The 15,337-nt window shown below is 37.4% G+C and overlaps 2 protein-coding genes across 3 annotated transcripts in view; one reads left to right on the forward strand and one right to left on the reverse strand.

The window, feature by feature from the left end:
• The first annotated feature begins 2,386 nt into the window (after positions 1–2,386).
• On the forward strand, positions 2,387–6,267 carry LOC135803696 (uncharacterized). The gene is given in 5 exon segments (XM_065317371.1): positions 2,387–2,446; positions 2,509–3,653; positions 4,412–4,442; positions 4,974–5,398; positions 5,401–6,267. Coding segments are annotated over 5 exon segments (2,406 nt in total). The 5' UTR covers positions 2,387–2,436; the 3' UTR covers positions 6,196–6,267.
• A 3,182-nt stretch (positions 6,268–9,449) lies between these two features.
• Positions 9,450–15,337, reverse strand: part of LOC135803897 (5-hydroxytryptamine receptor 1-like) — a 35,780-nt gene continuing 29,892 nt past the window's right edge. For both annotated transcript variants that reach the window (XM_065317625.1, XM_065317623.1), the window contains 2 exons: positions 13,628–14,663; positions 9,450–12,052 (listed from right to left, as the gene is read on the reverse strand). In XM_065317625.1, coding sequence (XP_065173697.1) covers positions 11,408–12,052; positions 13,628–14,482 — 1,500 coding nt within the window. In that variant the 5' untranslated portion in view covers positions 14,483–14,663 and the 3' untranslated portion in view covers positions 9,450–11,407. The remainder of the gene's footprint in view (positions 12,053–13,627; positions 14,664–15,337) is intronic.

A 15,337-nucleotide genomic window follows, 5' to 3' on the forward strand; every position in this document is an offset into this window, starting at 1 on the left:
CATTCTTCATACGCACACATGTATCCACACGCAAGCTGTGTAACCGTTGCTTGTTGTTCGATGGCTGCTTATTAGCGCAACCTATCAATGGATTTATTGTGGGTTGTAATGCAATCGGGCAATTGCGATGGATGGACGATACTGATTATGCTTCACGTGTGCTGCATGTAATAAGTCGCATAGTGTTGCAGATTGCATCCATTAAATCCGCTTCCGGCGCCATTTTGTCTTCGACAGGATATTATCCCAACCATATACCAACATACAACACAGAATTCCAATCTCAATTTCATGGATTTCACAAGGAAAGAAACAAAATACAAAAAACGGACATAAAACTAAAATCTGTCTGGCCTAACAAGTAGCGCAGTCATAAAAAAGTTGGACGTGGAACAAATTCTAGGTTAGGTCCTGATGTAGAAACTGTAAGCGCTTTGCTAGTGGTAGTTTCAGTGGCAGACTGTGCGCGTTACTTGTTTCGGTTGTTTGCCTCGAGGGCGTAATAAAACTTGTAATTGGAACGAAAGGTGTTGGAAATAGTTCATTTCGTCACCGCGCACCACCAACGAACCACATTTTTATTTCGTGCTGTTTATTGTGGCAAAACTAAAAATATTAACACATGATATCTGAAAGTAAAACTAGATATCTTCAGACACTTTTATTCTAGGAACGAATTTTTAAACATGAAAAGCGTGTGAGGAATGACGCTTCAAAGTGATGTAGATTTTATTTACATAGAATTTCACAACTTTGATGTGTCTGAATGGGAATTGAATTGAATAGCGAATATTCGAATTGAGTTTATAATTTTCTATGGCCTTAAAATAAATATTTTATTATTCGGAATTGATTTGAATGTTGTTTATATAATGATGAATGATGAATGCGCTTCAATTTGTGGGAAATTGAATTTTAAAAAATAAACGGTAATGACGGAAATGTTTGAATAAGTAGTCCTTTTGTATGACTAACAATGAGTCTTTGATGATGATAATTATCACGTGCGGTTGACAACTTGTAAAGCTAACAAGCTGTATACTTAATGAATAGCGAACAAATGTTATCATGTAAAAATTTGTATTGATGTAATCTTCACACCGGATGTTTGTAAATTAAACTCTCGCGGTTATGCTGGAAGACGTCGACCTAGTCACATTTGTATGCGGAAGTTGGGAAATTCGGAAATAGTACAACGCCGATTGGATCAAACAAGGGGCGCACCCGGAGCCGGAACAAATGTGTGGCGCGGAAAGATAACGAAACATCGGAAGCGAAACGAATCGCGTCGGATCGCATTATCGAATTTGAATTGTCCGCTTGCCGCACCACGCGGCATAAATTTGCCTGCGAAATGCTATCGTTTACATAACCCGAACCGAAACCGGAACTGGCTCACCTTGCGCTAAAACTGAAATCAAATCCGTGCGTGATAGTCAATTTGGAATCTATTTGCCAATTTGCCAATTCGAGCAAATAGCTTCGAGAAACTTAACATCCGTTTACATTAATAGACACCTACCACTAAAACCCAACAAAAAACATGAAAATAATTTAATAATAATATAATCAAGTTGTTTTGTCAGTTGTATATCACGTTCGTTGACGCATCAACAACCAACCGCCGACATTAACTTGCTTATAGTGCAGCGCATAAATTTCATGCGTTTTGTATTATGGATCGGGATAGTTACGAGCTGGCGCAGGTTTTATTATCTTTTTATGTGGCTAGCGGACGGCGCGCAGAAATGCATAGACCACGCCATCGATTTTCCATTAGTATATAACACTTGCAAGGCAGCCGGCGATAAGAACATTAAAAATGACCGAGGTACGCTCGAAATTGCTTTCTCGCCCCTGCACTCTGTTTCTGCGAGATGGCTTTTCACTTTTTATTATTACTACAGCCGAAACGGAAATAAATTTTACATGATTCACATTTGCATTTTCACAGTGCACAAAGGTTATGTTCAATTTTCTCTTACCTCTTAACACAAAACTAAAAAAAATATGTATTATTGGTTGCCTATACTCCTTAAATCTGAGCGGAAGTTTTATAGAATTTTTATTAATTATTTCTAATAGTGCATTGATTTATAGTTAGATAGATATATATTTAGTTGGAATCCAATGTCAAGTAGATATTTAATCCGTTCCAAATTATAGAATTCTCAGATTTGGTCGATTTACATTTTTATAAATTAGTTTCATTAATGGATAGATATTAATACAATTAATACTTATATTAATCCCTTCTTATCTCGTGTTTAAGATACAAATCTCATTATTGTCACGTTAGCAAGTATTCAACAGATTAATGTACACTTTAATTTTTTAAATTCTAAACAATGAGATTAACTAGTATAAAAGCGGCTTGGGATAATCGGTAAAGTCACACTTTGATAGAACTACCGAACCTCAATCAAATCAATCAAAATGATGAAAGGTGAGATTAACTAGTTTTAATAATCTATTAGTGTAATTAATGGTTTATTATTTAAATTTCAGTTTTGGTTCAACTCGCCACCGTTTGCCTTCTGGCTCATCTGGCCGTGGCCGTCAAGGGTCCCGTAGCTGAACCAGTCTGTGATGTGGTGTGCCCACCTGACAACCCAATTGTAGATAACTGGCATCTTCCATACACTGGTCATTGTGAGCTCTTCTGCCACTGTGCAAATGATGGTAACTGGAAGAAGGAGTGCCCTGCTGGTCTTGAATTCAACCCAACCCTGCAAGTCTGTGACTGGCCCTATGCTGCTGGTTGTACTCAAGAATCATCTAGTTCAACTGATTCTAGTACTTCTGAGTCATCCACTGTTGATTCTTCAACTAATACTACCCCTGACCTATCCTCATCCACTGAATCTTCAACTGAGTCTACCTCTGAATCCACCACCGCCTCCCCACCTACAACCCCTAATGCTGATGGTTGTGATCATGAGACATGCAACATTGATGAATGCAAATTCTACGATAACTATCTAAACTGCCAATGGTTCTGCGAATGTGACAAAGGTGTCGTTACAGTGCATAAATGCGCTGATGGTTTGTACTGGAACGATGATACTCACAACTGTGATTGGGAATCCAACGTCCACTGTCCTTTGGATGGATGCCAAGACTTTGAATGTCATTCTAACATCTGTGACAGGGGTCCAAATACCTTAGATTGCAACTTGTACTGCGACTGTCATCACGGAAACAAAACAGTTGGACATTGCGCACCTGGTCTCTTCTTCAACCCCGATACCAAGCAATGCGATAAGGAGGAAAATGTTCACTGTGGAGGATCTACTGTTGATACTACTACTCCTGTTCCTCCCACTAGTGTCAGCACCACTGAGGTCAGCTCTACTACCCCTGAGTCTACAACTGATGAGCCCAGCACAACTCAGCCACCTACCAGTGAATCTACAACTAAGGCGCCAACTACTCTTCCACCAACAACCCCTTCTGGAGTTAAGACGTGCGACGATATCTGCCCTGATGTTTTCCCAATTGAAGCAAACAACCATCTCTTCCCTGGAGATTGTAAAAAGTTCTGCCACTGCGCTAATGATGGTAACTGGTTGAAGGATTGCCCTCCAGGTCTTGAATTCAACGCTGTTCTTCAAGTCTGCGATTGGCCCTACAACGCTAATTGTGTTCCAACAGTCTAAATTCTCTGACAACAATATTTTTACTTGACCTGGCTATGTACTACTAGTAATATGATATATCAATAAAATTAGAAGCAATTAAAAATATGTTTTTCTACTTCCACTTTAAAACCCAACGTTTTCTACGGTTTTAAGACACAAAAGTAGTACTTTAAGCACGGACGGCCAAAGCCGTGACTAAAGTATTTAATACACTATTTATTTACCAGAAAACAATCTATCAACTATTAACATCTATAAACATCTATTATGTTGTTGTCTGAATACAAAATATATAAAAGAAAGCAATGCTACTAAAGTAGTATCATTGTATGCACTTTGCTATAAACATTTTGACGAGCAACAACAGTTTGTTGCTATCCAGACTGTTTACGATCTTGCAAAGTGCTTGTCCGGGCAGTAAATGCAGAATCACTTTAGAAGTTTCCTGTTTCCATCAGATGTAATAAATTTTAAAATACATTATTTGCATTGAATCAATAAAAGCAGACATAAACTACTATAACAAGAAAATCACTATATGCAACCCATCTACCATTATTGATGCAATAGGTTATATTATGAAAACTATCAAAATATTTGCATTAAAGAAGAATAAAGTAGTAAAATTTGTTAAAAATCAATAACAAAACGCTTAAATCATCAATTAAACATAGTTTTGTATTATATCTTTGTTTAAATTGTGATGTGGTGACTAATAAAACAAAATTTCATCATAATCAAGAATTTAAGATAACCACTGTAATTTCCAGAAATTCCATGAAGCAAAGATGCTATTCGGAAGTGACAATGTTCAAGTATTGTTTGAGGTGTTATAAATAAGTATCAGAATCAATTAATAATAATTATAAGAGTTATACATTATACGCAAAAAGAAAAATTCCTACATTAATCAGATTACTTCCTAATCTATAAAGTAGATAATCGCAACTAGAATTAAAGTTACTAAAAATAGAGCAAATACACACAGTTTGTAGCGATTGATAACGAATTAGGAATTAAAACACTAATCGTTTAATAACTTGCGCCGTCTAATACATTTTTATCAAATTTTTTAATCGCATTTTTCTCGAAATTCGTGTATAATAAATTCTTTGGATTAAAAGATATGGGCTGTAATATATCAAGATGCCGAAAAAATTGTATATAAAGCAATCGTTTTTATACAAAAATCACACAGCATTTGGTGTTTGCTAGTTCCTTGTGTAATCAACAACATAACATAACATAACATAACCAAACATGAAAGGTAAGTTAAAAATAATTCAAAATATAATAATAATTTATTTACTTATCTTTTATTCTCTATTCTAGTTTTTGTCAATATTGCGGCTTTGTGCCTCATGGTGCAATTGGCTTTTGCTGTCCAAGGACCAGTTGCAGAACCAGTCTGTGATGTGGTGTGCCCACCTGACAACCCAATTGTAGAAAACTGGCATCTTCCATACACTGGTCGTTGTGATCTGTTCTGCCACTGTGCAAATGATGGTAATTGGAAGAAGAATTGTCCCCCTGGTCTTCACTTCAATCCAGAACTGCAAGTATGTGACTGGCCTTATGCTGCTGGTTGTACTGAAGAATCCTCAACCGAGGCACCTACAACTAAAGCTCCTACAACTCAATCTCCAACAACCACCGAACCTACAACAACTGAACCTTCAACCACTGAACCTACAACCACCGAACCTACAACAACTGAACCTACAACAACTGAACCTTCTACAACTGAACAACTGAACCTACAACAACTGAACCTACAACAACTGAACCTCCCAAAACAACCGCACCTCCAGAAACCCAGCCACCTACAACCCAAGAACCAACCACACCTGTTCCAATTCCTAATGGTTGCGAGGAAGAAACCTGTCTCGCCCACGAATGCAAAGTTTTCCGCAACTCCAATAACTGCTCAGCTTACTGCGACTGCGATCATGGTGTAATCACCATCAAGTATTGCTCCGACGGTCTTTACTTCAACCCATTAACTGGCAACTGCGATTATGAAGAAAACGTTGAGTGTCCCTTGGATGATGGATGTGAGGACATTGTTTGCAATAAACACGACTGCTTTACGGCCCCAAACACTCAAGACTGCAATTTGTTCTGCGACTGTGACCACGGAAACGTTACAATCGGGAAATGCGCACCAGGTCTTCATTTCAACCCTGCTACTGGGATGTGTGACTTCCCAGAGAATGCAAATTGCGATTTTAATGCAACCACATCAGCCAGACCACCAACTGAGAAACCCACAGAAAAACCTACTGAAATACCAACTGAAAAACCCACTGAGAAACCAACTGAAAAGCCAACTGAGAAACCAACCACACCTTCCAGCTCTGGAGGAGTATGTGATGACCTTTGCCCCAATATCTGGCCCATTGTAGAAAACAACCATTTGGCTGTCCCTGGTGACTGTACCAAGTTCTGCCACTGCGCCAATGATGGTAACTGGTTGAAGGACTGTCCAGAAGGTCTTCACTTCAACCCAACTTTGGAGGTCTGTGATTGGCCCCATTCTGCTGGTTGTGCGTAAATGCCAATTGATAAAAACATGATTCTGTAACATATATTAACCAAATAAATTATAAGCGCATCCCAAAAATGACTTCTGGCGTAATTCTTAGTAGTCCTTCATAATATTCATATTTTCATTGAAATGCAAATCGGTTACGATTGCAAATAATAAACCGCTTTGTGACATCCATCCACGACGGTGGCAGCCAAGCGAGAGGGACGAAATTATGCAAATCGATGATCGGGATGACGAGACTGCCTCGCTGCCGCGCTCGCCTTCTACATTATGCATATATACACCAGACGGAATTATTGCGTCTTCATTGTTATGTGCGTGTCTCTGCTCTGCGCGTCATTACGCCCGCCTCCCGCCTCGTGTGCGTCCTTACAATCGAGGGCAAAGTACGCTTTTCCGATCCGTTGCACTCGGCGAATACTTACTTTTCAATTTCCACTTCAACACATCGGAAAACTTTTCAATCACATAATCGATAGACTCTGTGTGCACAAAAACGCAGGAGTGGGGGGGGAATCAACTCACAGACGCATGGAAAACATGCAATCATGCAGATTATAAGGTTTATAAATTAGCTTAATAAGTAAACACATAAATAAACGTTTTATTTATTTTATTTTTTTCTGTTTTGTTTTGTTTTGTGTGGATTTCCGGAATCAAAGTAATAATAATAATAAGTTATGGATGGCTATTTGTTGGTTTGCTAAACATCGTCGGTCGAAATAAATTCGCATTTCGTTTGCGGTGTCGGCTTTTCGGCGACCGGCAAATCCTGAAAATATATATCAAGGCGGCCGGGCCACGACGCCATTCGCCAGCAGTAAAATAACTATAATTTAAGGGTCATTTGGGGACGTCACCGGCGGATTTTCTTCCCGGAACGTAAAATACCAATCGATTGCACGGCTTAGACGGCTCGCATGGAATATTTCCTTATCTCATATCTTATCAGCGACAACCAATTTACGGTCACTTTTATTACGCATCTATATGTCTAATAATAATAATAATGTAAATATAGGTGGGTTACCAAAAACCGGCAGATAATTTATTTGCGTCGTTTGTATCGTCGGTTTTTGGCAAGTGTCTTACGAGTCATTCGGGAGCAATATAATTGGCCATAAACTGCCGCAAGTCGAAAGCTTTGTCTTGCAACTCGAGCATCCCACATTCAAATCAGGGATTTCGCTTCGAAAATTCCCCACACGTAATGTATTTGCATCTGCGTGTTATCAACATAACAATAAAATATTCCCCAAACGCCTGATGCGAATTTTTTGTGTTTTTTGTGTTAAAAACGTCTCCGGAGATAAATGTTCGGAAAAAATTTATTAAACTTAATTAACCGAGCAGATTTCGAGTATTAAGTGTGTAAAAATGTGCCCGGCGCGTGTGAATGTATGTTCGAATGCAATTAATTAGCTTTTTGTTGCCGCGCTGGGCGCAAAAGAGCGTCGCAATTGTAAATTATGAATGGCAGCCGGGCGATGCAAATGGAAGATGAAAGTAATCTGCGTCGCGCTCCATCTTGCGAAGCGGAATATTCGTCCACAATTTCTGGTTTCCATTAACTCGCAAACGCGCCACCTTGTAAATCTTAGCCCTGCGTTGCTGGCGCTTTTTTCGAAAGCTCAACGCGTCTGTGTTTCCAGCTGTAGAGCGTGGAAAATTTGCTTCTTGGTGTTGAATTATTTTCGCCTCGCAGTCGGGCTTTATTCTCGGAATGACTTTTTCTTATTATTCGCACGTCTCGTAAAGTTGTCCTACAGCATTCCACGTTTAAGTTTATTTTATGCCAATTTATAAAAATTTAACTCATGTGTTGATTTATATTTAATTCGGCAACATTTAAATGTTTGTTTCTCATTAAATGTGTTTTTTTGTAATTAATTTAAGTGATTGCGAAAGCTTTAGGTGCAGGATGTTTCCTGTCGCGTTAAAATACTTGCTGTAATTTAATTATAAAGTGAAAGGGGTTTCGAAAAAAGTTGAAAAGTTGACTCGAGCAGTCGCTTTTAGTCACTTAATTTCTTAATGAACGTTTTACGCCCAGCGAAAATCTTTCGCTTGTAAATTGTGTTAGAGATAAAAATTTCAACGTCACGATAAATGATGTATGAGTTGGGGAATATTTTTTCGTGTGCTTCTTATATTGATGAATGATTGAGATATCGCAATATAAGCAATAAGTAAACCATTAGCAGTGGAGTGTTTTTTTGTTTACAAGTGTCAGTTGTCTATGAGTATAATCAAAAAGCTTTCAGAAAAAAATAACAAAATATTATATTAAGTATCAAGTGGCTAAACGGGGATTTTACTCACGAGTTTGATTGTGAGCGAGCGTATAACAACAGGCGCTAGCTCCGCCCCGTAGATAATGAATTTTAGTCATGGCTTGGCCGTCCGTTTATAAAGTACCACTTTTTATGTAAAAATATCGTGAAAAACTGACGAGGAAGTAAAAAATTTATTTTTTACTTTTTCTACTCAATTATTGTTAAAATACACATAAAATTAGCTATAATAAATACTTGAAGATAAATTACACAGGATAAAATATATTTTAAACACAGACAAAGTAGAAGTTAACGATGCATGTCGAAGTAGCATGAGCACAATCTTCATTACTTACTTTTGTCTTCTTTAGAAATTTTATTCCTTCTTTTTTTAATACAATTTCTCAATGTTTATATTCTGTTGATTTAAGAAACTCTTCCCGGGAAAAACTGCTATCTCAACTACTCTCTCAAAAATACACTTTCCTAACAATTCTCTTTATATTAAACTTTGCCAAGACATTCCGCGAGTCCTATTTCCGCAAGCGAAGTGAATTTAAAATGCAAGCGCTCTAAAAATAAAACAATCGAATAAAAAAGCCATATATACAAGTGTCACAAACATGCACACAATTTATTTCTTATAACCGAAAATACGCGCACTGAAATTCCCTCGATTAATCAATCATAATAACAGTGTAATTATTGTAATAGTAAACTTACTCGACGCTCATCACTTTCGATTACGCTCTGAATTCATCATTAGCTTTCACTAATTACACCGCGCTGGCTTTGTGCTTGCTACGTGAACCGAACCGTGAACCATAAACTGAATATATAAATTAAATTCGAAGTTTACGTAATAGTAACACTAGCATGTTCCTTACTATGTAAGTTTTCATTATGTGGAGGCGCCGGGCAATGTGATAAATTAATAGCAAATTGGAAATTGTAAACACATAATATAATAATACTAGTAAATCAATTGCATCATTTATTTATTTTGTCATAAATATAAAGAGTCGTACAGTTCTACAGACAATAGTTACAATGTTTTTCCCCACAAATTTCAAATTTTTCAATATATATTTTGCTTACAGCTACAGAATAAAATTACGTTTACATTTAGTTGCCGTTTTATCATTTAATAGTTTTACATGTACACTAAAAGTATTCTCTATGCATCACGTCATTGGAAAAGTATAGGCCTACCCTGTGGTTGTATTTATGTTAAATTTTTTGTTTCCTTTGCGTAGATTTAGATTTTTATATAGAATATTCTTGTATGTTACATTTAGAACATTGAATGAATGTTACTTACACAAGTATACGTTGTTTTCATGCTTTATATCATAAATTTTATGTACGCAATCATATTATCTCTATGATTATATATTTAAAATATAATTGAAAGTAAAATCATAGTTTCGGATTGTCTCAGTCTTAAAATATTAGAATATAGAAAAAAGTTTTGATTTTATTTTTTTTAGTGGAATAAAGTAACTCCCTGTATATATTTTGTGTTGAAAGCAATGCGTATCGTTTATTAAATCAGTTAATTGGCAAAAAGATGATCTCCGCATGGGAAAGCACGTATAAAGCGTCAATAAAGCGGAAATATCGACATCAATAAATGATTCTGCAGCTGCGCGGAAATGACTTTTAATCTGCACAGGATCAAATAAATATTATTTAACAATGAGCATAAAATGAGTATTGATTGTATGTGCTATTGTATAATCGGACGGAGTTTAAAAACCAACAGAAATCGGAGAAATGCGCGAATTTTATCGTTATTTACATAGAAAAATAGAAGTTTACATGTTTATGTTTAGTTTTATCAAGAGTACTTAAAATACGAGTTTGTATGACTAGAATAGACATTTTCATTCATCTATACATGATATTAGGACATATATCTTATATTTTTATATATTTTATGTTTTTATTTACAATTTACACTTTTAAAAACCCCAAAATGAAAGAAATAAAAAAATTAAGCCGAAAATTATGTTTGGAAATGAAATATACACTAAAAAGTAAAAATAACAGTATAAACCTCTTTAAGTCGTCGACACTGTTGCTAGCAAAACAGGCGCATAATATAATATTTCATCCTATGCCATGAATACGAATTTATAAGGAGTTTTGGCTTGTTCAATGAAGTTTACATATTGTTACGGCTTAGCACGAGCAGCGAGAATCTCCACGCTAATGATGAAACATTGAAGTGCTCAGAAACTGCTTCATTTAGCAAAATTATTACACATAAAAAAGGCGATAAAGTGAATAAATCATTCGGGTTGTCATCCGGCGAGAAATATGCTCGGATATTGTACTTATAAGCAAAAAATCGGACAAGAACTTATAATTAATGACGGTTCTGATAGCAATCATGATGATAAATTTAATTTATATTAAACTACGTTAAAATTATCAGTATAATCTTTAAAAAAATAAAAATAAATTAAATATTTGATTTTTTGATTTGGTGGAGGCGCCGATTAAAATATTTTCATGTTTGCATTGTGATATCGTGATATGAATATTAATATGAGATTTATACATATATGTGTATGTCCATCAGGATTTACGAGAATGAAAAAAAAAAATCAAAAAATCATAAAAAAAAGTTTTATTTCGATATAAACACAGTTTTGATATTTGGAAAATTGTTGCGCGTTTTTTTTTCTCTCATCTCTTTGGTACAAATAAAACACACGTACACGAAGCACTATTTAACCACTGAACACTTATCGAAATTGCGTTAGAAATGTTCTCCACCGAAAAAAAAGTTTTCTTCGTATTCTCGCCACGCAGCGCTGTGCAATTTATACCCTTGTGTAAACAGATATATTGCTTGGCGTCAAGTCTAAATTTATTGCTTTGTCGCGATCAGTCTCGTCACAATTGTCACATTGATTTAAACATCAGCATCATCACAGAAACGACTCATGCGCCGCATTCATATCAGGTGGTTTTAATTGTTCACCCTCCGCTTCGATATACTCAACGCCCTCGTCATAATCATGACAGCGATTGCTGATGTGATGATCCGGATCACCATACTGACTATGATAGAACTCTTCGCGCATCATGTGATTCAAACTGCCGCAACGAAAGTAGAGTATTTCTTGGAACGGCTTGCGAAAGTCACGGTTGAGTGTCGCGTAGATGATTGGATTCAGCAGACTGTTGGCGTAGCCCAGCCAGAGGAAGAAACTGGACAGCGTGTCCATGGTCTGTGAGGATTCGAGAAATGGTCGGATGAGTGCTAGCACAAAGAATGGCAGCCAGCAGATGGTGAATGCGCTCATTATAATCCCGAGTGTCGTGCTCGCTTTGCGTTCCTTGGCGAGCTGAAAACGCAGCTTCTTCTGGTTGGAACTGGTCGTGCTCGGCGAGGTCTTCATCGTGAGCAGATTGGATTTAGTCTTGCCATGTTTCGGCTTCTGTTTCTGTTTGAGCGAGGTGGTGGTTTTGCTGTTCAGCGCTGGTAATTTTGACGTTAACATCGGGCATTGTGATTCGTTGCTACGTCGTGATGCAAAACACCGACCGAATGTGGATTTTTCTATGCTGCACTATAACACAAACAAAACAGAAAAATTAAACACAATAAAAACAAATTTTAATTTTTTTTAGTAAAAATGCATTTATAATGCACGAAAATATTTATTTTAGTTTTTGTTATCCTATTGTCGTCCTAGTTGAGTTTGTGTTTTATTTTCATCAGGTACGCTAAAAGCAAACGCGTGTTTGCATTTTTTATGGCTGTAAATTACAGTTTCTTACACGAATGTCCTTTTAAGAGAGATATAAATAGATATTTTAATTAAAGCTATTATTTCCAAAACTATATTACCCAGATATTATATACACTCTACAAGCGTATGGAATGTGAAATATGAAATTTAATTTTTGGCCGCGCGGGTAATGTTTTGATGGCGTGGTAAGGATTTATTAAGGGCAAAGGGAAATGATTGCGCCGCGTAGTGGAGGCGCCGGGCATTCACGTGCCGCTGGCTATTAGTGACGAAAACGAACAACGGACCCGTGACCGTCGGCTAGTTATAAGTAAATGAATGCATAATCATGTCAAAAATACAATGGCAAGTTAATTATTCAGAGTGCTGCAGAAATATTTTTCTCAAAAATAATTTTTCGGCCAAAAATCTCTGATTTATTGAATAGTCATTAGTAATGCGGAGTTAAAAATAACATGAATGGATTTTCTATACACTCATTCATTGCTTGTCAAGAGTTTTGGCATCGTATAGATTCTCGTCATCGACTTTCAATTGGCAGCGCGGTTGAAAAAGCTAAATATAACTTTCCATTGAGAAAATTATTTGTGCGCGTCCGGTCCAATCATAAATTTTAAATTTTGCGTACGTGGAGCCTTCTAGTTTTCAACTTTCGACACAAAAGGTTAAATGCAAACAAACCCTTGTTGCGGTTGTGATCCGGGACGATCATTTACGAAAGCGCATAAATTCATTATGATCAATGGACGCAGCAAGAAGCCAACCGTGAAAAGCTTGGTCAAAAGCTTTCCCAGAAGTCGTCGCATTAATCATTCATTAAACCGGCTTCAAGCGGTCAAATTAAAGCTAAACAAGAATTATTTCGGCAAACGATCACCCGCTTTACAATATTATATCAACAGGTTGGAAAATATTCACGTATTTCATCACAATTCCGACTTGTTTTGAAAATATTTCTTAAAAAAATATTTTCATGCTTGTTAGGTTAGGTTAGGTTAGGTTAGGTTAGGTTAGGTTAGGTTAGGTTAGGTTAGGTTAGGTTAGGTTAGGTTAGGTTAAGTTAAGTTAGGTTAAGTTAAGTTAAGTTAGATTAGGTTAGGTTAGGTTAGATAAGGTTAGGACTTGTTTTGAAAATATTTCTTAAAAAATTATTTTCATGCTTGTTTTGAGGTTATATTTAAATACACACTATGACATCAAGTCAAAAGCCAAGTGTAATTTCCCAAGAACTCATTTCGAGTAAAATTTTATTGCACGGCAGGTCGTTACGCTGGCGGTTATTAAATTTTAATCTTAATTTGGAAACGGATAAATTGCAAAACACGACTGCAGAGCAAGAGTCGGAAAGTTTTCATCATGCGAGCGTCGAGCGCGCGTTTTTGAAATATTTACCGTCGTGTTCGTGCTGGCAGTGCTGGATCTGTGATTACCCTTAATTGGATTCGCCGGCGAGGGCGACTGGCTGGAGATCTTGTTCTCCGGCGGGCCGTCGCCGTTCTTGACGCTGATCTCCAGATAGCAATGCGATTCAAGATGGCTCTGCGCACGCTTCTCATCCATCACGATTTTCCGCGCAGCGCTGAAGATCTTATAGTAAACGACGAGCATAATCGCCAGCGGAATGTAGAAACTACACAGTGTGGCATACAGTTGATAGCCAAACGATTGACACACCAAACAAATCATCTTCATTTGTCCATCTTCCTCCACATCCGCCTTGAATTCATTCCCGAGGATTAACAACGGCGGAAGTGAGATACACGCCGCACCAAACCAGACGAGGAAAACACAGAGTATCATCCGTTTCGGGGTGCGTTTGACTCCATATTCAAGCGGTTTTGTAATGGCGTAGTACCGATCAACACTGATCATACACAGATTGAGGATTGACGCCGTACAACTGAGGACATCGAAGCTCACCCAGAGGTTACACGTAATCTCACCAAAGATCCATTCGCCATTGATTTCGTACATCATCGCCATTGGCATTACAAGTGTCGCAACACACAAGTCACTCACGGCTAAGCTCACTAGCAGATAATTACAGGGTCGGCGTAATTTGCGCACCAAACAAACGGCGACGCACACGAGAATATTACCGACAATCGTACCGAAGATGACGACGATTAGTATCAGCGAGATGACGATTGTTTGGATGTGCGTGTAGATCTGAGTCTCTTCGATTATGAACGTGTTGTTCGTCGTCGTCTGATTGGTCGCGTTCGTTGCGGTGTAATTCGACGCCATACGAAAGCGGGATGCGCACGTTTTTTTTGGTAAAGTCGTCCACGCACGCGCACTCACACTAAGTCATGTTTGTTAGTTGTTCACATGATGCCGGCGGCGTGAGCTTTGAGCTTGCCGGCTTTACAAATTAGCTGCCGTCTTGTGCTCATGTCGTCGGTGGGTTAATGGATATCGGATCGATCTGGAAACAGAAAGAAAGCACTTTAGTTACACCAGCGACCAGACGACAATCAATCAATCAATGTTGTAGCTGTGTAAACATAACCTCACAAAAGCTACGGTATTTAAATGTATAAAATGTATTAAAATGTACAAAATTCTGTGTGTTTTTGGTTTGGATTTTGTAGTTAAATAGAAAAATACATAAAAAGGTTGGAAATAATAGATCGCTAGTTAACAATAGCATTACATCATTGAGACGACAAACGCAGGAACCCTTTAGATGCTTTAGACTCTTTAGACTCTTTTAAGAGTATCCAGTTCCTTCGCATTTCCTTTCAGTCCGTGTGTTTTGTTCGTTTTTTGTGTGTGTGTGTGTGTCCGCGCGTTTGGTTCGAACATTTTTACATTGTCGCCCTTTTGCAGGCGAGCTTTCAGGAACGCTCTTTCATTATTTTATACTTTTTCTCATTTTCGTCACCGCTTGCCACCTACGGCCGCTCAATCGTTGGTTGCTTCATTGAAGCGAAAGTTTTAATTTAATACGCGACGCTTGGAAAAAACTTTTTTAATAATGACAGCACTGCAAGCTTTTACATTAAGCCTCGTGCTTTCTTTTTAACTCGACAAATTTAATTTTGTTTACAAAATATTTTTAAATTGTCTTTTTGCTGGAACTTTTAATGCTTTGAAAAC

The sequence above is a fragment of the Atheta coriaria genome, unplaced genomic scaffold (genome assembly GCF_025399875.1).
Source record: "Atheta coriaria isolate IRGN ID8LTWV9N9 unplaced genomic scaffold, Caltech_Dcor_3.1 hic_scaffold_3_pilon, whole genome shotgun sequence".
Taxonomy (NCBI): domain Eukaryota; kingdom Metazoa; phylum Arthropoda; class Insecta; order Coleoptera; family Staphylinidae; genus Dalotia; species Dalotia coriaria.